We start from the raw sequence: 27,400 nt of genomic DNA on the forward strand, positions 1-27,400 counted from the left end.
GACACAACAACATGCTAACTACACTGGACATAAGCAGGCTGTCACCAAGGTGACACAACAACATGCTGACTACACTGGACATAAGCAGGCTGTCACCAAGGTGACACAACAACATGCTAACTACACTGGACATAAGCAGGCTGTCACCAAGGTGACACAACAACATGCTGACTACACTGGACATAAGCAGGCTGTCACCAAGGTGACACAACAACATGCTAACTACACTGGACATAAGCAGGCTGTCACCAAGGTGACACAACAACATGCTGACTACACTGGTACTCATTTATACCAGCACCATATGGTGTTAGCATCGCCTGCATCTTCAAGGGAGAGGGATTGGGGGAGGACAAGGGAGGGGAGAAGGAAGAGGGATTGGGGGAGGACAAGGGAGGGGAGAAGGAAGAGGGATTGGGGGAGGACAAGGGAGGGGAGAAGGAAGAGGGATTGGGGGAGGACAAGGGAGGGGAGAAGGGAGAGGGATTGCTGCCATGCCAGGGACAGGGACAGGGGACAAGAGAGAGGGAATGCTGTCATGCCAGGGACAGGGACAGGGGACAAGAGAGAGGGATTGCTGTCATGCCAGGGACAGGGACAGGGGACAAGAGAGAGGGAATGCTGTCATGCCAGGGACAGGGACAGGGGACAAGAGAGAGGGAATGCTGTCATGCCAGGGACAGGGGACAAGAGAGAGGGAATGCTGTCATGCCAGGGACAGGGACAGGGGACAAGAGAGAGGGATTGCTGCCATGCCAGGGACAGGGACAGGGGACAAGAGAGAGGGATTGCTGTCATGCCAGGGACAGGGGACAAGAGAGAGGGATTGCTGCCATGCAAGGGACAGGGACAGGGGACAAGAGAGAGGGATTGCTGCCATGCCAGGGACAGGGACAGGGGACAAGAGAGAGGGAATGCTGTCATGCATAGGGACAGGGGACAAGAGAGAGGGATTGCTGTCATGCATAGGGACAGGTGACAAGAGAGAGGGATTGCTGTCATGCCAGGGACAGGGACAGGGGACAAGAGAGAGGGAATGCTGTCATGCATAGGGACAGGGGATAAGAGAGAGGGATTGCTGTCATGCCAGGGACAGGGACAGGGGACAAGAGAGAGGGAATGCTGTCATGCATAGGGACAGGGACAGGGGACAAGAGAGAGGGATTGCTGTCATGCCAGGGACAGGGACAGGGGACAAGAGAGAGGGAATGCTGTCATGCATAGGGACAGGGACAGGGGACAAGAGAGAGGGATTGCTGTCATGCCAGGGACAGGGACAGGGGACAAGAGAGAGGGATTGCTGTCATGCATAGGGACAGGGACAGGGGACAAGAGAGAGGGATTGCTGTCATGCCAGGGACAGGGACAGGGGACAAGAGAGAGGGAATGCTGTCATGCCAGGGACAGGGGACAAGAGAGAGGGATTGCTGTCATGCATAGGGACAGGGGACAAGAGAGAGGGATTGCTGTCATGCCAGGGACAGGGACAGGGGACAAGAGAGAGGGAATGCTGTCATGCATAGGGACAGGGGACAAGAGAGAGGGATTGCTGTCATGCCAGGGACAGGGACAGGGGACAAGAGAGAGGGAATGCTGTCATGCATAGGGACAGGGGACAAGAGAGAGGGATTGCTGTCATGCCAGGGACAGGGACAGGGGACAAGAGAGAGGGAATGCTGTCATGCCAGGGACAGGGGACAAGAGAGAGGGATTGCTGTCATGCCAGGGACAGGGACAGGGGACAAGAGAGAGGGATTGCTGTCATGCCAGGGACAGGGGACAAGAGAGAGGGAATGCTGTCATGCCAGGGACAGGGACAGGGGACAAGAGAGAGGGATTGCTGTCATGCATAGGGACAGGGACAGGGGACAAGAGAGAGGGATTGCTGTCATGCCAGGGACAGGGACAGGGGACAAGAGAGAGGGATTGCTGTCATGCCAGGGACAGGGACAGGGGACAAGAGAGAGGGAATGCTGTCATGCCAGGGACAGGGGACAAGAGAGAGGGATTGCTGTCATGCCAGGGACAGGGACAGGGGACAAGAGAGAGGGATTGCTGTCATGCCAGGGACAGGGGACAAGAGAGAGGGAATGCTGTCATGCCAGGGACAGGGACAGGGGACAAGAGAGAGGGATTGCTGTCATGCATAGGGACAGGGACAGGGGACAAGAGAGAGGGATTGCTGTCATGCCAGGGACAGGGACAGGGGACAAGAGAGAGGGAATGCTGTCATGCCAGGGACAGGGGACAAGAGAGAGGGAATGCTGTCATGCCAGGGACAGGGACAGGGGACAAGAGAGAGGGATTGCTGTCATGCATAGGGACAGGGGACAAGAGAGAGGGAATGCTGTCATGCCAGGGACAGGGGACAAGAGAGAGGGATTGCTGTCATGCATAGGGACAGTGACGGGGACAAGAGAGAGGGAATGCTGTCATGCCAGGGACAGGGACAGGGGACAAGAGAGAGGGATTGCTGTCATGCATAGGGACAGGGACAGGGGACAAGAGAGAGGGATTGCTGTCATGCCAGGGACAGGGACAGGGGACAAGAGAGAGGGAATGCTGTCATGCCAGGGACAGGGGACAAGAGAGAGGGAATGCTGTCATGCCAGGGACAGGGACAGGGGACAAGAGAGAGGGATTGCTGTCATGCATAGGGACAGGGACAGGGGACAAGAGAGAGGGAATGCTGTCATGCCAGGGACAGGGGACAAGAGAGAGGGATTGCTGTCATGCATAGGGACAGGGACAGGGGACAAGAGAGAGGGAATGCTGTCATGCCAGGGACAGGGACAGGGGACAAGAGAGAGGGATTGCTGTCATGCATAGGGACAGGGACAGGGGACAAGAGAGAGGGAATGCTGTCATGCCAGGGACAGGGGACAAGAGAGAGGGATTGCTGCCATGCCAGGGACAGGGACAGGGGACAAGAGAGAGGGATTGCTGCCATGCCAGGGACAGGGGACAAGAGAGAGGGATTGCTGCCATGCCAGGGACAGGGACAGGGGACAAGAGAGAGGGATTGCTGCCATGCCAGGGACAGGGACAGGGGACAAGAGAGAGGGATTGCTGCCATGCCAGGGACAGGGACAGGGGACAAGAGAGAGGGATTGCTGTCATGCCAGGGACAGGGGACAAGAGAGAGGGATTGCTGTCATGCCAGGGACAGGGACAGGGGACAAGAGAGAGGGATTGCTGCCATGCCAGGGACAGGGACAGGGGACAAGAGAGAGGGATTGCTGTCATGCCAGGGACAGGGACAGGGGACAAGAGAGAGGGAATGCTGTCATGCATAGGGAAAGGGACAGGGGACAAGAGAGAGGGAATGCTGTCATGCATAGGGAAAGGGACAGGGGACAAGAGAGAGGGAATGCTGTCATGCATAGGGACAGGGACAGGGGACAAGAGAGAGGGATTGCTGTCATGCATAGGGACAGGGACAGGGGACAAGAGAGAGGGATTGCTGTCATGCATAGGGACAGGGACAGGGGACAAGAGAGAGGGATTGCTGTCATGCCAGGGACAGGGACAGGGGACAAGAGAGAGGGAATGCTGTCATGCCAGGGACAGGGACAGGGGACAAGAGAGAGGGATTGCTGTCATGCCAGGGACAGGGACAGGGGACAAGAGAGAGGGATTGCTGCCATGCATAGGGACAGGGGACAAGAGAGAGGGATTGCTGTCATGCATAGGGACAGGGACAGGGGACAAGAGAGAGGGATTGCTGTCATGCCAGGGACAGGGACAGGGGACAAGAGAGAGGGAATGCTGTCATGCCAGGGACAGGGGACAAGAGAGAGGGAATGCTGTCATGCCAGGGACAGGGACAGGGGACAAGAGAGAGGGATTGCTGTCATGCATAGGGACAGGGACAGGGGACAAGAGAGAGGGATTGCTGTCATGCCAGGGACAGGGGACAAGAGAGAGGGAATGCTGTCATGCCAGGGACAGGGACAGGGGACAAGAGAGAGGGAATGCTGTCATGCATAGGGACAGGGACAGGGGACAAGAGAGAGGGAATGCTGTCATGCCAGGGACAGGGGACAAGAGAGAGGGAATGCTGTCATGCCAGGGACAGGGACAGGGGACAAGAGAGAGGGATTGCTGTCATGCATAGGGACAGGGACAGGGGACAAGAGAGAGGGATTGCTGTCATGCCAGGGACAGGGACAGGGGACAAGAGAGAGGGAATGCTGTCATGCCAGGGACAGGGACAGGGGACAAGAGAGAGGGAATGCTGTCATGCCAGGGACAGGGACAGGGGACAAGAGAGAGGGAATGCTGTCATGCATAGGGACAGGGACAGGGGACAAGAGAGAGGGAATGCTGTCATGCCAGGGACAGGGACAGGGGACAAGAGAGAGGGAATGCTGTCATGCCAGGGACAGGGACAGGGACAGGGGACAAGAGAGAGGGATTGCTGTCATGCATAGGGACAGGGACAGGGGACAAGAGAGAGGGATTGCTGTCATGCCAGGGACAGGGACAGGGGACAAGAGAGAGGGATTGCTGTCATGCCAGGGACAGGGACAGGGGACAAGAGAGAGGGAATGCTGTCATGCCAGGGACAGGGGACAAGAGAGAGGGAATGCTGTCATGCCAGGGACAGGGACAGGGGACAAGAGAGAGGGATTGCTGTCATGCCAGGGACAGGGGACAAGAGAGAGGGAATGCTGTCATGCCAGGGACAGGGGACAAGAGAGAGGGATTGCTGTCATGCCAGGGACAGGGACAGGGGACAAGAGAGAGGGAATGCTGTCATGCCAGGGACAGGGACAGGGGACAAGAGAGAGGGATTGCTGTCATGCCAGGGACAGGGGACAAGAGAGAGGGAATGCTGTCATGCCAGGGACAGGGACAGGGGACAAGAGAGAGGGAATGCTGTCATGCCAGGGACAGGGGACAAGAGAGAGGGAATGCTGTCATGCCAGGGACAGGGGACAAGAGAGAGGGATTGCTGTCATGCATAGGGACAGGGACAGGGGACAAGAGAGAGGGATTGCTGTCATGCCAGGGACAGGGGACAAGAGAGAGGGAATGCTGTCATGCCAGGGACAGGGACAGGGGACAAGAGAGAGGGAATGCTGTCATGCATAGGGACAGGGACAGGGGACAAGAGAGAGGGAATGCTGTCATGCCAGGGACAGGGGACAAGAGAGAGGGAATGCTGTCATGCCAGGGACAGGGACAGGGGACAAGAGAGAGGGATTGCTGTCATGCATAGGGACAGGGACAGGGGACAAGAGAGAGGGATTGCTGTCATGCCAGGGACAGGGACAGGGGACAAGAGAGAGGGAATGCTGTCATGCCAGGGACAGGGACAGGGGACAAGAGAGAGGGAATGCTGTCATGCCAGGGACAGGGACAGGGGACAAGAGAGAGGGAATGCTGTCATGCATAGGGACAGGGACAGGGGACAAGAGAGAGGGAATGCTGTCATGCCAGGGACAGGGACAGGGGACAAGAGAGAGGGAATGCTGTCATGCCAGGGACAGGGACAGGGACAGGGGACAAGAGAGAGGGATTGCTGTCATGCATAGGGACAGGGACAGGGGACAAGAGAGAGGGATTGCTGTCATGCCAGGGACAGGGACAGGGGACAAGAGAGAGGGATTGCTGTCATGCCAGGGACAGGGACAGGGGACAAGAGAGAGGGAATGCTGTCATGCCAGGGACAGGGGACAAGAGAGAGGGAATGCTGTCATGCCAGGGACAGGGACAGGGGACAAGAGAGAGGGATTGCTGTCATGCCAGGGACAGGGGACAAGAGAGAGGGAATGCTGTCATGCCAGGGACAGGGGACAAGAGAGAGGGATTGCTGTCATGCCAGGGACAGGGACAGGGGACAAGAGAGGGAATGCCCTGTCATGCCAGGGACAGGGACAGGGGACAAGAGAGAGGGATTGCTGTCATGCCAGGGACAGGGGACAAGAGAGAGGGAATGCTGTCATGCCAGGGACAGGGACAGGGGACAGGAGAGAGGGAATGCTGTCATGCCAGGGACAGGGGACAAGAGAGAGGGATTGCTGTCATGCCAGGGACAGGGGACAAGAGAGAGGGAATGCTGTCATGCAGGGACAGGGACAGGGGACAAGAGAGAGGGAATGCTGTCATGCCAGGGACAGGGACAGGGGACAAGAGAGAGGGAATGCTGTCATGCCAGGGACAGGGGACAAGAGAGAGGGAATGCTGTCATGCATAGGGACAGGGACAGGGGACAAGAGAGAGGGATTGCTGTCATGCCAGGGACAGGGACAGGGACAAGAGAGAGGGAATGCTGTCATGCCAGGGACAGGGACAGGGGACAAGAGAGAGGGATTGCTGTCATGCCAGGGACAGGGACAGGGGACAAGAGAGAGGGATTGCTGTCCATGCATAGGGACAGGGGACAAGAGAGAGGGATTGCTGTCATGCATAGGGACAGGGACAGGGGACAAGAGAGAGGGATTGCTGTCATGCCAGGGACAGGGACAGGGGACAAGAGAGAGGGAATGCTGTCATGCCAGGGACAGGGGACAAGAGAGAGGGAATGCTGTCATGCCAGGGACAGGGACAGGGACAAGAGAGAGGGATTGCTGTCATGCATAGGGACAGGGACAGGGGACAAGAGAGAGGGATTGCTGTCATGCCAGGGACAGGGGACAAGAGAGAGGGAATGCTGTCATGCCAGGGACAGGGACAGGGGACAAGAGAGAGGGAATGCTGTCATGCATAGGGACAGGGACAGGGGACAAGAGAGAGGGAATGCTGTCATGCCAGGGACAGGGGACAAGAGAGAGGGAATGCTGTCATGCCAGGGACAGGGACAGGGGACAAGAGAGAGGGATTGCTGTCATGCATAGGGACAGGGACAGGGGACAAGAGAGAGGGAATGCTGTCATGCCAGGGACAGGGACAGGGGACAAGAGAGAGGGAATGCTGTCATGCCAGGGACAGGGACAGGGGACAAGAGAGAGGGAATGCTGTCATGCCAGGGACAGGGACAGGGGACAAGAGAGAGGGAATGCTGTCATGCATAGGGACAGGGACAGGGGACAAGAGAGAGGGAATGCTGTCATGCCAGGGACAGGGACAGGGGACAAGAGAGAGGGAATGCTGTCATGCCAGGGACAGGGACAGGGACAGGGGACAAGAGAGAGGGATTGCTGTCATGCATAGGGACAGGGACAGGGGACAAGAGAGAGGGATTGCTGTCATGCCAGGGACAGGGACAGGGGACAAGAGAGAGGAATGCTGTCATGCCAGGGACAGGGACAGGGGACAAGAGAGAGGGAATGCTGTCATGCCAGGGACAGGGCGGACAAGAGAGAGGGAATGCTGTCATGCCAGGGACAGGGACAGGGGACAAGAGAGAGGGATTGCTGTCATGCCAGGGACAGGGACAGGGGACAAGAGAGAGGGATTGCTGTCATGCCAGGGACAGGGGACAAGAGAGAGGGATTGCTGTCATGCCAGGGACAGGGACAGGGGACAAGAGAGAGGGAATGCTGTCATGCCAGGGACAGGGACAGGGGACAAGAGAGAGGGATTGCTGTCATGCCAGGGACAGGGGACAAGAGAGAGGGAATGCTGTCATGCCAGGGACAGGGACAGGGGACAAGAGAGAGGGAATGCTGTCATGCCAGGGACAGGGAGGACAAGAGAGAGGGAATGCTGTCATGCCAGGGACAGGGACAGGGGACAAGAGAGAGGGATTGCTGTCATGCCTAGGGACAGGGACAGGGGACAAGAGAGAGGGATTGCTGTCATGCCAGGGACAGGGGACAAGAGAGAGGGAATGCTGTCATGCCAGGGACAGGGACAGGGGACAAGAGAGAGGGAATGCTGTCATGCATAGGGACAGGGACAGGGGACAAGAGAGAGGGAATGCTGTCATGCCAGGGACAGGGGACAAGAGAGAGGGAATGCTGTCATGCCAGGGACAGGGACAGGGGACAAGAGAGAGGGATTGCTGTCATGCATAGGGACAGGGACAGGGGACAAGAGAGAGGGATTGCTGTCATGCCAGGGACAGGGACAGGGGACAAGAGAGAGGGAATGCTGTCATGCCAGGGACAGGGACAGGGGACAAGAGAGAGGGAATGCTGTCATGCCAGGGACAGGGACAGGGGACAAGAGAGAGGGAATGCTGTCATGCATAGGGACAGGGACAGGGGACAAGAGAGAGGGAATGCTGTCATGCCAGGGACAGGGACAGGGGACAAGAGAGAGGGAATGCTGTCATGCCAGGGACAGGGACAGGGACAGGGGACAAGAGAGAGGGATTGCTGTCATGCATAGGGACAGGGACAGGGGACAAGAGAGAGGGATTGCTGTCATGCCAGGGACAGGGACAGGGGACAAGAGAGAGGGATTGCTGTCATGCCAGGGACAGGGACAGGGGACAAGAGAGAGGGAATGCTGTCATGCCAGGGACAGGGGACAAGAGAGAGGGAATGCTGTCATGCCAGGGACAGGGACAGGGGACAAGAGAGAGGGATTGCTGTCATGCCAGGGACAGGGGACAAGAGAGAGGGAATGCTGTCATGCCAGGGACAGGGGACAAGAGAGAGGGATTGCTGTCATGCCAGGGACAGGGACAGGGGACAAGAGAGAGGGAATGCTGTCATGCCAGGGACAGGGACAGGGGACAAGAGAGAGGGATTGCTGTCATGCCAGGGACAGGGGACAAGAGAGAGGGAATGCTGTCATGCCAGGGACAGGGACAGGGGACAAGAGAGAGGGAATGCTGTCATGCCAGGGACAGGGGACAAGAGAGAGGGAATGCTGTCATGCCAGGGACAGGGGACAAGAGAGAGGGATTGCTGTCATGCATAGGGACAGGGACAGGGGACAAGAGAGAGGGATTGCTGTCATGCCAGGGACAGGGACAGGGACAAGAGAGAGGGAATGCTGTCATGCCAGGGACAGGGGACAAGAGAGAGGGAATGCTGTCATGCCAGGGACAGGGACAGGGGACAAGAGAGAGGGATTGCTGTCATGCCAGGGACAGGGGACAAGAGAGAGGGATTGCGCTGCCATGCCAGGGACAGGGACAGGGGACAAGGTGAGACATGGTAGTGCTTGGCGCTGGGGACTCTGGCAAGGGGCCACCACCATGTGCCTCTGTAACCCTAACCTCTCAGAGGACAAGGAGAACAGTGATCATGCTAGCCTTGTTAACCATGAAAGCCTTGTGCCAGTTACAGAAGGAAATGAATCTATTGGCAACGCACTTCATTATGTGTTAAATGTCAATAAGAAAGTTGTTTTGTTTTCCACTGCTCTGTGATAGGGAGGAGACATAGTGGAGCCATCTGCTGCAGCCGAGCCCCCTGCTGACCTCTCCTCCCTCCCTCCCTCCCTCCCTCCCTCTCTCCCTCCCTCCCTCCCTCCCTCCCTCCCTCCCTCTCCTCCCTCCCTCCCTCTCCTCCCTCCCTCTCCTCCCTCCCTCCCTCCCTCCCTCCCTCCCTCTCCTCCCTCCCTCCCTCCCTCCCCCCCTCTCCTCCCTCCCTCCCTCCCTCCCTCCCTCTCCTCCCTCCCTCCCTCCCTCCCTCTCCTCCCTCCCTCCCTCTCCCCCTCCCTCCCTCCCTCCCTCTCCTCCCTCCCTCTCCTCCCTCCCTTCCTCCCTCCCCCCCTCTCCTCCCTCCCTCTCCTCCCTCCCTCCCTCTCCTCCCTCTCCTCCCTCCCTCCCTCCCTCCCCCCCTCTCCTCCCTCCCTCCCTCCCTCCCTCCCTCTCCTCCCTCCCTCCCTCCCTCCCTCCCTCCCTCTCTCCCTCTCCTCCCTCCCTCCCTCCCTCCCTCCCTCCACAGCAGCAGTCAGCAGGTCAGTAGGGCAACAATGGCCCACACACAACCAACTGCAGCTGTTGCGGGCCAACCCTAACCCCTGACCTCTGACCTCTGACCTGGGCTGGAGGAATGTCCTGGCAGAGGGGCGTTGTTACAGAGGCACAAAGAGAGCCCTCGCAGAACCATGGAAGGCCCCGGAACACTCAGGGCTCTATTCTACCAGCAGACAGCATAGTGATTGTTTTGGCGTGTCCTGGCATTATAGCTAAAGCTGACATTGCCATATCTATATATCCTACACTTTATCAATTCTGAACTTCTAATGAGGAGTGGGGACGGGTGAGCTACGTGACAATGCCCCAACACAGGTCCACCTCCGACACCGCCGAAACATCAGCTATGTGGGTGTCGGCTATTGCCCAGTTAACGCATGATCTGATTGAATGTAGGCCTTAGAAGACTCAGAACACTCTGTCCTGCTGCTCCTAACTGTCCTCTCTGTCCTGCTGCTCCTAACTGTCCTCTCTGTCCTGCTGCTCCTAACTGTCCACTCTGTCCTGCTACTCCTAACTGTCCTGCTGCTCCTAACTGTCCTCTCTGTCCTGCTGCTCCTAACTGTCCTCTCTGTCCTGCTGCTCCTAACTGTCCACTCTGTCCTGCTGCTCCTAACTGTCCTCTCTGTCCTGCTGCTCCTAACTGTCCACTCTGTCCTGCTGCTCCTAACTGTCCTCTCTGTCCTGCTACTCCTAACTGTCCTGCTGCTCCTAACTGTCCTCTCTGTCCTGCTACTCCTAACTGTCCTGCTGCTCCTAACTGTCCTCTCTGTCCTGCTGCTCCTAACTGTCCTCTCTGTCCTGCTGCTCCTAACTGTCCTCTCTGTCCTGCTGCTCCTAACTGTCCTCTCTGTCCTGCTGCTCCTAACTGTCCTCTCTGTCCTTCTGCTCCTAACTGTCCTCTCTGTCCTGCTGCTCCTAACTGTCCACTCTGTCCTGCTGCTCCTAACTGTCCTCTCTGTCCTACTGCTCCTAACTGTCCTCTCTGTCCTGCTTCTCCTAACTGTCCTGCTACTCCTAACTGTCCACTCTGTCCTGCTGCTCCTAACTGTCCATTCTGTCCTGCTGCTCCTCTCTGTCCTGCTGCTCCTAACTGTCCTCTCTGTCCTGCTGCTCCTAACTGTCCTCTCTGTCCTGCTGCTCCTAACTGTCCTCTCTGTCCTGCTGCTCCTAACTGTCCTCTCTGTCCTGCTGCTCCTAACTGTCCTCTCTGTCCTGCTGCTCCTAACTGTCCTCTCTGTCCTGCTGCTCCTAACTGTCCACTCTGTCCTGCTGCTCCTAACTGTCCTCTCTGTCCTGCTGCTCCTAACTGTCCTCTCTGTCCTGCTACTCCTAACTGTCCACTCTGTCCTGCTGCTCCTAACTGTCCTCTCTGTCCTGCTGCTCCTAACTGTCCTCTCTGTCCTGCTACTCCTAACTGTCCTCTCTGTCCTGCTGCTCCTAACTGTCCACTCTGTCCTGCTGCTCCTAACTGTCCACTCTGTCCTACTGCTCCTAACTGTCCTCTCTGTCCTGCTGCTCCTAACTGTCCTGCTGCTCCTAACTGTCCTCTCTGTCCTGCTGCTCCTAACTGTCCACTCTGTCCTGCTGCTCCTAACTGTCCTCTCTGTCCTGCTACTCCTAACTGTCCTGCTGCTCCTAACTGTCCTCTCTGTCCTGCTGCTCCTAACTGTCCACTCTGTCCTGCTGCTCCTAACTGTCCACTCTGTCCTGCTGCTCCTAACTGTCCTCTCTGTCCTGCTGCTCCTAACTGTCCTCTCTGTCCTGCTGCTCCTAACTGTCCTCTCTGTCCTGCTGCTCCTAACTGTCCACTCTGTCCTGCTGCTCCTAACTGTCCTCTCTGTCCTACTGCTCCTAACTGTCCTCTCTGTCCTGCTGCTCCTAACTGTCCTGCTGCTCCTAACTGTCCTCTCTGTCCTGCTGCTCCTAACTGTCCACTCTGTCCTGCTGCTCCTAACTGTCCTCTCTGTCCTGCTACTCCTAACTGTCCTCTCTGTCCTGCTGCTCCTAACTGTCCTCTCTGTCCTGCTGCTCCTAACTGTCCTGCTGCTCCTAACTGTCCTCTCTGTCCTGCTGCTCCTAACTGTCCTCTCTGTCCTGCTGCTCCTAACTGTCCTCTCTGTCCTGCTGCTCCTAACTGTCCACTCTGTCCTGCTGCTCCTAACTGTCCTCTCTGTCCTGCTGCTCCTAACTGTCCTCTCTGTCCTGCTGCTCCTAACTGTCCTCTCTGTCCTGCTGCTCCTAACTGTCCTCTCTGTCCTGCTGCTCCTAACTGTCCACTCTGTCCTACTGCTCCTAACTGTCCTCTCTGTCCTGCTGCTCCTAACTGTCCACTCTGTCCTGCTGCTCCTAACTGTCCTCTCTGTCCTGCTGCTCCTAACTGTCCACTCTGTCCTGCTGCTCCTAACTGTCCATTCTGTCCTGCTGCTCCTAACTGTCCTCTCTGTCCTGCTTCTCCTAACTGTCCACTCTGTCCTACTGCTCCTAACTGTCCTCTCTGTCCTGCTGCTCCTAACTGTCCACTCTGTCCTGCTGCTCCTAACTGTCCTCTCTGTCCTGCTGCTCCTAACTGTCCTCTCTGTCCTGCTGCTCCTAACTGTCCTCTCTGTCCTGCTGCTCCTAACTGTATCAAAGGATGAGTCCAAAATGGCACCTTATGGACCCTGGTCAAAAGTAGTGTACTACATAGGGAACATGAGGATCACACTGAAGAGATAGCCGCCAACTGAAACATCAGCGAGCCACCGTCCCTCCTATCTCCTCTGACTCTCTGTTGTGTTTCTAAAGTCTATAGACATACTATCAAAATGGCTCCTACACTCTCAGCGTTGTATAGAGTAGAATCACACTGAGGGTACATGGGCAAGACAGCAGGAGAACTATGAATAGAACATAGATATGGCTTTTATCTGATCTGGCTTTTCTCTGATCTGGCTTTTCTCTGATCTGGCTTTTCTCTGATCTGGACTCAAGCTGCTATGAGTGAACAGTAACAGACTAGTTCCAGTTCAGCTGGTGGTTGTGATGAATACTGAATGACCCACCTTGTCCATGTTGGGTTTGATGCAGCGCACGAAGAAAGGGTTGGAGGCACTCAGAGTGTTCATCAAGGAATGGAGAGAGTCCTGCAGAAACACAACAACACATCTAGATATAGATACAGGATCACAAACACAACAACACTTCTAGATATAGATACAGGATCACAAACACAACAACACTTCTAGATATAGATACAGGATCACAAACACAACAACACTTCTAGATATAGATACAGGATCACAAACACAACAACACTTCTAGATATAGATACAGGATCACAAACACAACAACACTTCTAGATATAGATACAGGATCACAAACACAACAACACTTCTAGATATAGATACAGGATCACAAACACAACAACACTTCTAGATATAGATACAGGATCACAAACACAACAACACTTCTAGATATAGATACAGGATCACAAACACAACAACACTTCTAGATATAGATACATAATCACAAACACAACAACACTTCTAGATATAGATACAGGATCACAAACACAACAACACTTCTAGATATAGATACAGGATCACAAACACAACAACACTTCTAGATATAGATACAGAATCACAAACACAACAACACTTCTAGATATAGATACAGGATCACAAACACAACAACACTTCTAGATATAGATACAGGATCACAAACACAACAACACTTCTAGATATAGATACAGGATCACAAACACAACAACACTTCTAGATATAGATACAGAATCACAAACACAACAACACTTCTAGATATAGATACAGGATCACAAACACAACAACACTTCTAGATATAGATACAGAATCACAAACACAACAACACTTCTAGATATAGATACAGGATCACAAACACAACAACACTTCTAGATATAGATACAGAATCACAAACACAACAACACTTCTAGATATAGATACAGAATCACAAACACAACAACACTTCTAGATATAGATACAGGATCACAAACACAACAACACTTCTAGATATAGATACAGGATCACAAACACAACAACACTTCTAGATATAGATACAGGATCACAAACACAACAACACATTGTGTCATGGTCCCCTGGAGGGTTTTGTGACGTGATGTGTTTTAAAGGTAATGAACAGTCACAATGATGAAACCAGATCTAAGTATGATGACCAAAGTATAAAAAATTACTGTTGCTTCTACATTGATAAAGTTTGATCATAAAGTTACTGGTCCCCTCCCCCGTGTCAAACACTTGGATTCAGGAGGCGGGATTACTAACGGGATAGGGTGACATCACCCTAACTCTCTCATTTCAATACACCAATGGTAACATGATATTCTCTTACCATATTTAAACAAGTACCGCCTTGTAACCAACATCGGAGAAGGCATGTTTGCAGAGGGGCGTGGTTTATATACAGTGCTCTCCAACAGTATTGGGACAAAGACACATTTGTTGTTGTTTTGGCTCTGTACTCCAGCACTTTGGATTGGAAATGATACAATGACTGTGAGGTTAAAGTACAGACTATGAATGGTAGAAATGAATGGTAAATGATGTATTGTGTTATTTTGGAGTTAAAGTGCAAACCGTCAGTTTTAATCTGAGGGGATTTTCATCCAACATTTCATTACAGCATTACAGCACTTTATGTACATAGTCCCCCCATTTTAGGGGACCAAAAGTATTGGGACAAATTCACTTATACAGTTGAAGTCGGAAGTTTACATACACCTTAGTCAAATACATTTAAACTCAGTTTTTCACAATTCCTGACATTTAATCCTAGTAAAAATTCACTGTTTTAGGTCAGTTAGGATCACCACTTTATATTAAGAATGTGAAATGTCAGAATAATAGTAGAGAGAATGATTTATTTCAGCTTTTATTTAGTTCATCACATTTTACATTTTTAGTCATTTAGCAGACATTTAGCATTTTCATACTGGCCCCCCGTGAGAATCGAACCCACAACCCTGGCGTTGCAAACGCAATGCTCTACCAACTGAGCTACACGGGATTACATTCCCAGTGGGTCAGAAGTTTACATTCTTAAATTCTTAAACTTGGGTCAAATGTTTCGGGTAGCCTTCCACAAGCTTCCCACAATAAGTTGGGTGAATTCTGGCCCATTCCTCCTGATAGAGCTGGTGTAACTGAGTCAGGTTTGTAGGCATCCTTGCTCGCACACACTTTTTCAGTTCTGCCCACAAATGTTCCATAGGATTGAGGTCAGGGCTTTGTGATGGCCACTCCAATACCTTGACTTTGTTGTCCTTCAGCCATTTTGCTACAACTTTGGAAGTATGCTTGGGGTCATTGTCCATTTGGAACACCCATTTGCGACCAAGCTTTCACTTCCTGACTGATGTCTTGAGATGTTGCTTCAATATATCCACGTAATTTTCCTTCCTCATGATGCCATCTATTTTGTGAAGTGCACCAGTCCCTCCTGCAGCAAAGCACCCCCATGCTTCATGGTTGGGATGGTGTTCTTCTGCTTGCAAGCATCCGCCTTTTTCCTCCAAACATAACGATGGTCATTATGGCCAAACAGTTCTATTTTTGTTTCATCAGACCAGAGGACATTTCTCCAAAAAGTACGATCTTTGGCCCCATGTGCAGTTGCAAACTGTAGTCGGGCTTTTTTATGGCGGTTTTGGAGCAGTGGCTTCTTCCTTGCTGAGCGGCCTTTCGGGTTATGTCGATATAGGACTTGTTTTATTGTGGCTATAGATACTTGTGTACCTGTTTCCTCCAGCATCTTCACAAGGTCCATTGCTGTTGTTCTGGGATTGATTTGCACTTTTCGCACCAAAGCACATTCATCTCTAGCAGAAAGAATGCGTCTCCTTCCTGAGCGGTATGACGGCTGCGTGGTCCCATGGTGTTTATACTTGCGTACTGTTTTCTGTACCGATGAACGTGGTACCTTCAGGAGTTTTTTCCTGAGGTCTTGGCTGATTTCTTTTGATTTTCCCATGATGTCAAGCAAAGAAGCACTGAGTTTGAAGGTAGGCCTTGAAATACATCCACAGGTACACTTCCAATTGACTCATATGATGTCATTTAGCCTATCAGAAGCTTCTAAAGCCATGACATCATTTTCTGGAATTTTCCAAGCTGTTTAAAGGCACAGTCAACTTAGTGTATGTAAACTTCTGACCCACTGGAATTGTGATACAGTGAATTATAAGTGAAATCATCTGTCTGTAAACAATTGCTGGAAAAATTACTTGTGTCATTCACAAAGCAGATGTCCTAACCGACTTGCCAAAACTATAGTTTGTTAACAAGAAATTTGTGGAGTGGTTGAAAAACGAGTTTTAATGACTCCAACCTAAGTGTATGTAAACTTCCGACTTCAACTGTACAGTGGGGAAAAAAGTATTTAGTCAGCCACCAATTGTGCAAGTTCTCCCACTTAAAAAGATGAGAGAGGCCTGTAATTTTCATCATAGGTACACGTCAACTATGACAGACAAAATTAGAAAAAAAAATCCAGAAAATCACATTGTAGGATGTTTAATGAATTTATTTGCAAATTATGGTGGAAAATAAGTATTTGGTCAATAACAAAAGTTTCTCAATACTTTGTTATATACCCTTTGTTGGCAATGACACAGGTCAAACGTTTTCTGTAAGTCTTCACAAGGTTTTCACACACTGTTGCTGGTATTTTGGCCCATTCCTCCATGCAGATCTCCTCTAGAGCAGTGATGTTTTGGGGCTGTCGCTGGGCAACACGGACTTTCAACTCCCTCCAAAGATTTTCTATGGGGTTGAGATCTGGAGACTGGCTAGGCCACTCCAGGACCTTGAAATGCTTCTTACGAAGCCACTCCTCGTTGCCCGGGTGGTGTGTTTGGGATCATTGTCATGCTGAAAGACCCAGCCACGTTTCATCTTCAATGCCCTTGCTGATGGAAGGAGGTTTTCACTCAAAATCTCACGATACATGGCCCCATTCATTCTTTCCTTTACACGGATCAGTCGTCGTGGTCGCTTTGCAGAAAAACAGCCCCAAAGCATGATGTTTCCACCCCCATGCTTCACAGTAGGTATGGTGTTCTTTGGATGCAACTCAGCATTCTTTGTCCTCCAAACACGACGAGTTGAGTTTTTACCAAAAAGTTCTATTTTGGTTTCATCTGACCATTTTACATTCTCCCAATCCTCTTCTGGATCATCCAAATGCACTCTAGCTAACTTCAGACGGGCCTGGACATGTACTGGCTTAAGCAGGGGGACACGTCTGGCACTGCAGGATTTGAGTCCCTGGCGGCGTAGTGTGTTACTGATGGTAGGCTTTGTTACTTTGGTCCCAGCTCTCTGCAGGTCATTCACTAGGTCCCCCCGTGTGGTTCTGGGATTTTTGCTCACCGTTCTTGTGATCATTTTGACCCCACAGGGTGAGATCTTGCGTGGAGCCCCAGATCGAGGGAGATTATCAGTGGTCTTGTATGTCTTCCATTTCCTAATAATTGCTCCCACAGTTGATTTCTTCAAACCAAGCTGCTTACCTATTGCAGATTCAGTCTTCCCAGCCTGGTGCAGGTCTACAATTTTGTTTCTGGTGTCCTTTGACAGCTCTTTGGTCTTGGCCATAGTGGAGTTCGGAGTGTGACTGTTTGAGGTTGTGGACAGGTGTCTTTTATACTGATAACAAGTTCAAACAGGTGCCATTAATACAGGTAACGAGTGGAGGACAGAGGAGCCTCTTAAAGAAGAAGTTACAGGTCTGTGAGAGCCAGAAATCTTGCTTGTTTGTAAGTGACCAAATACTTATTTTCCACCATAATTTGCAAATAAATTCATAAAAAATCATACAGTGTGATTTTCTGGAATTTTTTCTCTCTATTTGTCTGTCATAGTTGACGTGTACCTATGATGAAAATTACAGGCCTCTCTCATCTTTTTAAGTGGGAGAACTTGCACAATTGGTGGCTGACTAAATCCTTTTTTCCCCACTGTATATATCTCTCCCTCCCATCCCGGAGGACCTGAGCCCTAGGACCATTCCTCAGGACTACCTGGCCTGATGACTCCTGGCTGTCCCCAGTCCACCTGGTCGTGCTGCTGCTCCAGTTTCCACTCTTCTGTCTGCGGCTATGGAACCCTGACCTGTTCACTGGACGTGCTACCTTGTCCCAGACCTGCTGTTTTAAACTCTCTCTCTCTACCGCACCTGCTATTTCAACCTCTAAATGCCCGGCTATGAAAAGCCAAGTGACGTTTACTCCTGATGTACTGACCTGTTGCAACCTCTACAACCACTGTGATTATTATTTGACCCTGCTGGTCATCTATGAACGTTTGAACATCTTGGGAGAAAAATCTGGCCTTAATGGCCATGTACTGTTATAATCTCCACCCGGCACAGCCAGAAGGGGACTGGCCACCCCTCAGAGCCTGGTTCTTTCCTAGGTTCCTGCCTTTCTAGGGAGTTTTTTCTAGCCACCGTGCTTCTACATCTGCATTGCTTGCTGTTTGGGGTTAAGGCTGGGTTTCTGTATAGCACTTTGTGACATCTGCTGATTTGATTGATTGATTGATTGAAGTCAAGACAATACCAATCATATAATAGACTACTCCAAGGGGAAGTCAAGACACCTATCATATAAAAGACTACTCCAAGGGGAAGTCAAGACACCTATCATATAATAGACTACTCCAAGGGGAAGTCAAGACAATACCAATCATATAATAGACTACTCCAAGGGGAAGTCAAGACAATACCTATCATATAATAGACTACTCCAAGGGGAAGTCACGACACCTATCATATAATAGACTACTCCAAGGGGAAGTCACGACAATACCTATCATATAATAGACTACTCCAAGGGGAAGTCAAGACACCTATCATATAATAGACTACTCCAAGGGGAAGTCAAGACAATACCTATCATATAATAGACTACTCCAAGGGGAAGTCACGACACCTATCATATAATAGACTACTCCAAGGGGAAGTCAAGACAATACCAATCATATAATAGACTACTCCAAGGGGAAGTCAAGACAATACCTATCATATAATAGACTACTCCAAGGGGAAGTCACGACACCTATCATATAATAGACTACTCCAAGGGGAAGTCAAGACACCTATCATATAATAGACTACTCCAAGGGGAAGTCAAGACAATACCTATCATATAATAGACTACTCCAAGGGGAAGTCACGACAATACCTATCATATAATAGACTACTCCAAGGGGAAGTCAAGACACCTATCATATAATAGACTACTCCAAGGGGAAGTCAAGACAATACCTATCATATAATAGACTACTCCAAGGGGAAGTCACGACAATACCTATCATATAATAGACTACTCCAAGGGGAAGTCAAGACAATACCTATCATATAATAGCCAAGAGGATTCCATCAGGTTCAAAGGATAAAGGTTTAGTATGTGGATGACTAGAGGTCAGAGGTCAGGGGTTATGGATAGTGGTTCTCACCCTGAACTGAGAGCTGACGGTGGGTCAGGGGTTATGGATAGTGGTTCTCACTCTGAACTGAGAGCTGACGGTGGGTTAGGGTCAGGGGTTATGGATAGTGGTTCTCACTCTGAACTGAGAGCTGACGGTGGGTTAGGGTCAGGGGTTATGGATAGTGGTCCTCACCCTGAACTGAGAGCTGACGGTGGGTTAGGGTCAGAGGTCAGGGGTTATGGATAGTGGTTCTCACCCTGAACTGAGAGCTGACGGTGGGTTAGGGTCAGGGGTTATGGATAGTGGTCCTCACCCTGAACTGAGAGCTGACGGTGGGTTAGGGGTTATGGATAGTGGTTCTCACTCTGAACTGAGAGCTGACGGTGGGTCAGAGGTCAGGGGTTATGGATAGTGGTTCTCACCCTGAACTGAGCGCTGACGGTGGGTCAGGGGTCAGGGGTTATGGATAGTGGTTCTCACTCTGAACTGAGAGCTGACGGTGGGTTAGGGGTCAGGGGTTATGGATAGTGGTTCTCACTCTGAACTGAGAGCTGACGGTGGGTTAGGGTCAGGGGTTATGGATAGTGGTTCTCACCCTGAACTGAGAGCTGACGGTGGGTTAGGGGTTATGGATAGTGGTTCTCACCCTGAACTGAGAGCTGACGGTGGGTTAGGGGTTATGGATAGTGGTCCTCACCCTGAACTGAGAGCTGACGGTGGGTTAGGGGTTATGGATAGTGGTTCTCACCCTGAACTGAGAGCTGACGGTGGGTTAGGGTCAGGGGTCAGGGGTTATGGATAGTGGTTCTCACTCTGAACTGAGAGCTGACGGTGGGTCAGGGGTTATGGATAGTGGTTCTCACTCTGAACTGAGAGCTGACGGTGGGTTAGGGGTCAGGGGTTATGGATAGTGGTTCTCACTCTGAACTGAGAGCTGACGGTGGGTTAGGGTCAGAGGTCAGGGGTTATGGATAGTGGTTCTCACCCTGAACTGAGAGCTGACGGTGGGTTAGGGTCAGAGGTCAGGGGTTATGGATAGTGGTTCTCACTCTGAACTGAGAGCTGACGGTGGGTTAGGGTCAGAGGTCAGGGGTTATGGATAGTGGTTCTCACTCTGAACTGAGAGCTGACGGTGGGTTAGGGGTCAGGGGTTATGGATAGTGGTTCTCACTCTGAACTGAGAGCTGACGGTGGGTTAGGGGTTATGGATAGTGGTTCTCACTCTGAACTGAGAGCTGACGGTGGGTTAGGGGTCAGGGGTTATGGATAGTGGTTCTCACCCTGAACTGAGAGCTGACGGTGGGTCAGGGGTCAGGGGTTATGGATAGTGGTTCTCACTCTGAACTGAGAGCTGACGGTGGGTTAGGGGTCAGGGGTTATGGATAGTGGTTCTCACTCTGAACTGAGAGCTGACGGTGGGTTAGGGTCAGGGGTTATGGATAGTGGTTCTCACTCTGAACTGAGAGCTGACGGTGGGTTAGGGGTCAGGGGTTATGGATAGTGGTTCTCACCCTGAACTGAGAGCTGACGGTGGGTTAGGGGTTAGGGGTTATGGATAGTGGTTCTCACCCTGAACTGAGAGCTGACGGTGGGTTAGGGGTTATGGATAGTGGTTCTCACCCTGAACTGAGAGCTGACGGTGGGTTAGGGGTTATGGATAGTGGTTCTCACCCTGAACTGAGAGCTGACGGTGGGTTAGGGGTTATGGATAGTGGTTCTCACCCTGAACTGAGAGCTGACGGTGGGTTAGGGGTTAGGGGTTATGGATAGTGGTTCTCACTCTGAACTGAGAGCTGACGGTGGGTTAGGGGTCAGGGGTTATGGATAGTGGTTCTCACCCTGAACTGAGAGCTGACGGTGGGTTAGGGGTTATGGATAGTGGTTCTCACCCTGAACTGAGAGCTGACGGTGGGTTAGGGGTTATGGATAGTGGTTCTCACCCTGAACTGAGAGCTGACGGTGGGTTAGGGGTCAGGGGTTATGGATAGTGGTTCTCACCCTGAACTGAGAGCTGACAGTGGGTTAGGGTCAGGGGTTATGGATAGTGGTTCTCACTCTGAACTGAGAGCTGACGGTGGGTTAGGGTCAGAGGTCAGGGGTTATGGATAGTGGTTTTCACCCTGAACTGAGAGCTGACGGTGGGTTAGGGGTCAGGGGTTATGGATAGTGGTTCTCACTCTGAACTGAGAGCTGACGGTGGGTTAGGGTCAGGGGTTATGGATAGTGGTTCTCACTCTGAACTGAGAGCTGACGGTGGGTTAGGGGTCAGGGGTTATGGATAGTGGTTCTCACACTGAACTGAGAGCTGACGGTGGGTTAGGGTCAGAGGTCAGGGGTTATGGATAGTGGTTCTCACCCTGAACTGAGAGCTGACGGTGGGTTAGGGGTTATGGATAGTGGTTCTCACTCTGAACTGAGAGCTGACGGTGGGTTAGGGGTCAGGGGTTATGGATAGTGGTTCTCACTCTGAACTGAGAGCTGACGGTGGGTTAGGGGTCAGGGGTTATGGATAGTGGTTCTCACCCTGAACTGAGAGCTGACGGTGGGTTAGGGGTTATGGATAGTGGTCCTCACCCTGAACTGAGAGCTGACGGTGGGTTAGGGTCAGAGGTCAGGGGTTATGGATAGTGGTTCTCACCCTGAACTGAGAGCTGACGGTGGGTTAGGGTCAGGGGTTATGGATAGTGGTTCTCACCCTGAACTGAGAGCTGACGGTGGGTTAGGGTCAGAGGTCAGGGGTTATGGATAGTGGTCCTCACCCTGAACTGAGAGCTGACGGTGGGTTAGGGTCAGAGGTCAGGGGTTATGGATAGTGGTTCTCACCCTGAACTGAGAGCTGACGGTGGGTTAGGGTCAGGGGTTATGGATAGTGGTTCTCACCCTGAACTGAGAGCTGACGGTGGGTTAGGGGTTATGGATAGTGGTTCTCACCCTGAACTGAGAGCTGACGGTGGGTTAGGGGTTATGGATAGTGGTTCTCACCCTGAACTGAGAGCTGACGGTGGGTTAGGGTCAGGGGTTATGGATAGTGGTTCTCACCCTGAACTGAGAGCTGACGGTGGGTTAGGGGTCAGGGGTTATGGATAGTGGTTCTCACTCTGAACTGAGAGCTGACGGTGGGTTAGGGGTCAGGGGTTATGGATAGTGGTTCTCACTCTGAACTGAGAGCTGACGGTGGGTTAGGGTCAGAGGTCAGGGGTTATGGATAGTGGTTCTCACTCTGAACTGAGAGCTGACGGTGGGTTAGGGGTCAGGGGTTATGGATAGTGGTTCTCACTCTGAACTGAGAGCTGACGGTGGGTTAGGGGTTATGGATAGTGGTTCTCACTCTGAACTGAGAGCTGACGGTGGGTTAGGGGTTATGGATAGTGGTTCTCACCCTGAACTGAGAGCTGACGGTGGGTTAGGGGTTATGGATAGTGGTTCTCACCCTGAACTGAGAGCTGACGGTGGGTTAGGGTCAGAGGTCAGGGGTTATGGATAGTGGTTCTCACTCTGAACTGAGAGCTGACGGTGGGTTAGGGGTTAGGGGTTATGGATAGTGGTTCTCACCCTGAACTGAGAGCTGACGGTGGGTTAGGGGTTAGGGGTTATGGATAGTGGTTCTCACCCTGAACTGAGAGCTGACGGTGGGTTAGGGGTTATGGATAGTGGTTCTCACCCTGAACTGAGAGCTGACGGTGGGTTAGGGGTTATGGATAGTGGTTCTCACCCTGAACTGAGAGCTGACGGTGGGTTAGGGGTTATGGATAGTGGTCCTCACCCTGAACTGAGAGCTGACGGTGGGTTAGGGTCAGAGGTCAGGGGTTATGGATAGTGGTTCTCACCCTGAACTGAGAGCTGACGGTGGGTTAGGGGTTATGGATAGTGGTTCTCACCCTGAACTGAGAGCTGACGGTGGGTTAGGGTCAGGGGTTATGGATAGTGGTTTTCACCCTGAACTGAGAGCTGACGGTGGGTTAGGGGTCAGGGGTTATGGATAGTGGTTCTCACTCTGAACTGAGAGCTGACGGTGGGTTAGGGTCAGGGGTTATGGATAGTGGTTCTCACTCTGAACTGAGAGCTGACGGTGGGTTAGGGGTCAGGGGTTATGGATAGTGGTTCTCACACTGAACTGAGAGCTGACGGTGGGTTAGGGTCAGAGGTCAGGGGTTATGGATAGTGGTTCTCACCCTGAACTGAGAGCTGACGGTGGGTTAGGGGTTATGGATAGTGGTTCTCACTCTGAACTGAGAGCTGACGGTGGGTTAGGGGTCAGGGGTTATGGATAGTGGTTCTCACTCTGAACTGAGAGCTGACGGTGGGTTAGGGGTCAGGGGTTATGGATAGTGGTTCTCACTCTGAACTGAGAGCTGACGGTGGGTTAGGGTCAGAGGTCAGGGGTTATGGATAGTGGTTCTCACCCTGAACTGAGAGCTGACGGTGGGTCAGGGGTTATGGATAGTGGTTCTCACTCTGAACTGAGAGCTGACGGTGGGTTAGGGTCAGGGGTTATGGATAGTGGTTCTCACTCTGAACTGAGAGCTGACGGTGGGTTAGGGGTTATGGATAGTGGTCCTCACCCTGAACTGAGAGCTGACGGTGGGTTAGGGTCAGAGGTCAGGGGTTATGGATAGTGGTCCTCACCCTGAACTGAGAGCTGACGGTGGGTTAGGGGTCAGGGGTTATGGATAGTGGTTCTCACACTGAACTGAGAGCTGACGGTGGGTTAGGGTCAGAGGTCAGGGGTTATGGATAGTGGTTCTCACCCTGAACTGAGAGCTGACGGTGGGTTAGGGGTTATGGATAGTGGTTCTCACTCTGAACTGAGAGCTGACGGTGGGTTAGGGGTCAGGGGTTATGGATAGTGGTTCTCACTCTGAACTGAGAGCTGACGGTGGGTTAGGGGTCAGGGGTTATGGATAGTGGTTCTCACTCTGAACTGAGAGCTGACGGTGGGTTAGGGGTTATGGATAGTGGTTCTCACCCTGAACTGAGAGCTGACGGTGGGTTAGGGGTTATGGATAGTGGTTCTCACTCTGAACTGAGAGCTGACGGTGGGTTAGGGTCAGAGGTCAGGGGTTATGGATAGTGGTTCTCACCCTGAACTGAGAGCTGACGGTGGGTTAGGGTCAGGGGTTATGGATAGTGGTTCTCACCCTGAACTGAGAGCTGACGGTGGGTTAGGGTCAGAGGTCAGGGGTTATGGATAGTGGTCCTCACCCTGAACTGAGAGCTGACGGTGGGTTTGCGTCTGGCCGTCCCCATCTTCAGGGTCTCCTCTCCGTTCCTGCTCCCGACACGCTCAAACAGGTCATAGATGAAGTCAAGTCTGCAACACACATGTTACATATTATTCATATACTTAAACCATAGTTATATAGAATAAAAATACAACCTCGACAAAGGAGGGACTATATGCACAATGTCAACTGCACAGAGATCATTCAACTGTTGCAAGCATTTTATGACCCAGGGAAAGGGGATACCTAGTCAGTTGTACATCTGAATGCATTCAACTGAAATGTGTCTTCCACATTTAACCCAACCCCTCTGAATCATAGATGTGCGTCATCAGTGCCCGGGAGCAGTTGTTCTTGGGGACTGCTTTGCTCAAGGGCAGATTTTACCCCCTAGTCGTCTCAGGGATTCGAACCAGAGACCTTTCGGTTACTGGCCCAAAGCTCTTACCCGCAGGGTTTCCCAAACTAGGTCCTGGGCCCCCCCCCCCTAGCACTACACAGCTAGGTCCTGGGGCCCCCCCTAGGTGTTGCGGTTTTTGCCCTAGCACTACACAGCTGATTAAAATACTCAAAGCTTGATGATGAGTTGGTTATTTGAATCAGCTGTGTAGTGCTAGGATAAAAACCACAACGTGCACCCAGGGTGGGCCCCAGGACCCAGTTTGGGAAACCCTGCCAACAGTAATACACATTGGTGTGCATACCTGCTGTCTTTCAGCATGTTTAAGATGTCATCTCTGAAGGTGTCTCTGTTCTTCTGTAGGATCCCTCTGATGTCATACAGAACCTGGTGAAAACAGACAGGTAGAGATGTTACAGTACGTTCAGTTAGTAACAGACAGGTAGAGATGTTACAGTACGTTCAGTTAGTAACAGACAGGTAGACATGTTACAGTACGTTCAGTTAGTAACAGACAGGTAGACATGTTACAGTACGTTCAGTTAGTAACAGACAGGTAGACATGTTACAGTACGTTCAGTTAGTAACAGACAGGTAGACATGTTACAGTACGTTCAGTTAGTAACAGTACAGACAGGTAGACATGTTACAGTACGTTCAGTTAGTAACAGACAGGTAGACATGTTACAGTACGTTCAGTTAGTAACAGTACAGACAGGTAGACATGTTACAGTACGTTCAGTTAGTAACAGACAGGTAGACATGTTACAGTACGTTCAGTTAGTAACAGACAGGTAGACATGTTACAGTACGTTCAGTTAGTAACAGACAGGTAGACATGTTACAGTACGTTCAGTTAGTAACAGTACAGACAGGTAGACATGTTACAGTACGTTCAGTTAGTAACAGACAGGTAGACATGTTACAGTACGTTCAGTTAGTAACAGACAGGTAGACATGTTACAGTACGTTCAGTTAGTAACAGACAGGTAGACATGTTACAGTACGTTCAGTTAGTAACAGTACAGACAGGTAGACATGTTACAGTACGTTCAGTTAGTAACAGACAGGTAGACATGTTACAGTACGTTCAGTTAGTAACAGACAGGTAGACATGTTACAGTACGTTCAGTTAGTAACAGACAGGTAGACATGTTACAGTACGTTCAGTTAGTAACAGTACAGACAGGTAGACATGTTACAGTACGTTCAGTTAGTAACAGACAGGTAGACATGTTACAGTACGTTCAGTTAGTAACAGACAGGTAGACATGTTACGGTACGTTCAGTTAGTACAGTACAGACAGGTAGAGAATGACAGCTGTCTCCTAAAGTCTGTCAAAGCTGTGGCTGAGACTCGGTGAGAGAGTGGTTAAGGGACGGTGTGAACAAAGCGTAGCGGAGAGGAGCTGAGAGCAGTGTTAATACTGTCACCTGTTGAGAGTTACTGAGCCCTGGTCTCAACAGGAGAGGATTCCTCACTAGGGTAATGCTCCCCTTCCCAGGGCACAGAGGGGACAGTGAGGACAGAGGGGACGGAGAGGACAGAGGGGACGGAGAGGAGGGTCCCCCATGGGTGACAGGGGGATTTATATTTGTTGAAATAGAACAATACAAAGATCTGGCATAACGTCTCACTAGATCTGGCATAAGGTCTCACTAGATCTGGCAAAAGACAGAGAGAGAGAGAGAGAGAGATAGAGCAACGGAGAGAGAGAGAGCGACGGAGAGAGAAGCAGGAGAGAGAGAGAGAGCAACGGAGAGAGAGAGAGCGACGGAGAGAGAAGCAGGAGAGAGAGAGAGAGGGAGAGAGAGAGAGAGAGCAACGGAGAGAGAGAGAGCGACGGAGAGAGAAGCAGGAGAGAGAGAGAGAGAGAGAGAGAGAGAGCGCAACGGAGAGAGAGAGAGCGACGGAGAGAGAAGCAGGAGAGAGAGAGAGAGCGCAACGGAGAGAGAGAGAGCGACGGAGAGAGAAGCAGGAGAGAGAGAGAGAGAGAGAGAGAGAGAGAGAGAGAGAAGCAGGAGAGAGAGAGAGAGAGAGCAACGGAGAGAGAGAGAGCGACAGAGAGAGAAGCAGGAGAGAGAGAGAGAGAGAGAGAGAGAGAGAGCAACGGAGAGAGAGAGAGCGACGGAGAGAGAAACAGGAGAGAGAGAGAGAGAGAGAGAGAGAGTGTGAGAGAGAGAAAGAGTGTGAGAGTGAGAGACAAATGTAATGTCAATATAGTGTATATAATAACGGAGCAGTGATGATCCAAGGCACTGAGGCCAGACTGGAGCTGATTGAAGAAGAGTTTAACATGATAAAACCTCTAGTGGATGATGAACTAAAAACTGACATGTCTCCACTAACAACGCCTGCAACTCCCAAAACATGGGCTTCAAAACAGGAGGCCCACAGAACATCCCTCCCCTTTAGCAGCTGAGGCCCACAGAACATCCCTCCCCTTTAGCAGCTGTCTGCCCACAGAACATTCCTCCCCTTTAGCAGCTG

At 51.5% G+C, this 27,400-nt stretch overlaps 1 protein-coding gene across 1 annotated transcript in view; it reads right to left on the reverse strand.

Annotated features, from left to right (window-relative positions):
• LOC311143887 (unconventional myosin-X-like) overlaps nt 1–27,400 on the reverse strand; it is a 199,038-nt gene that overhangs the window by 61,033 nt on the left and 110,605 nt on the right. Inside the window, exons 16-18 of the mRNA XM_084179757.1 lie at nt 25,214–25,296; nt 24,490–24,598; nt 12,868–12,948 (exon numbers count right to left, since the gene is read on the reverse strand). Coding sequence (XP_084035883.1) covers nt 12,868–12,948; nt 24,490–24,598; nt 25,214–25,296 — 273 coding nt within the window. The remainder of the gene's footprint in view (nt 1–12,867; nt 12,949–24,489; nt 24,599–25,213; nt 25,297–27,400) is intronic.

Source organism: Coregonus lavaretus (genome assembly GCF_964263955.1).
Source record: "Coregonus lavaretus genome assembly, chromosome: 16".
Classification (NCBI taxonomy): Eukaryota; Metazoa; Chordata; class Actinopteri; order Salmoniformes; family Salmonidae; genus Coregonus; species Coregonus lavaretus.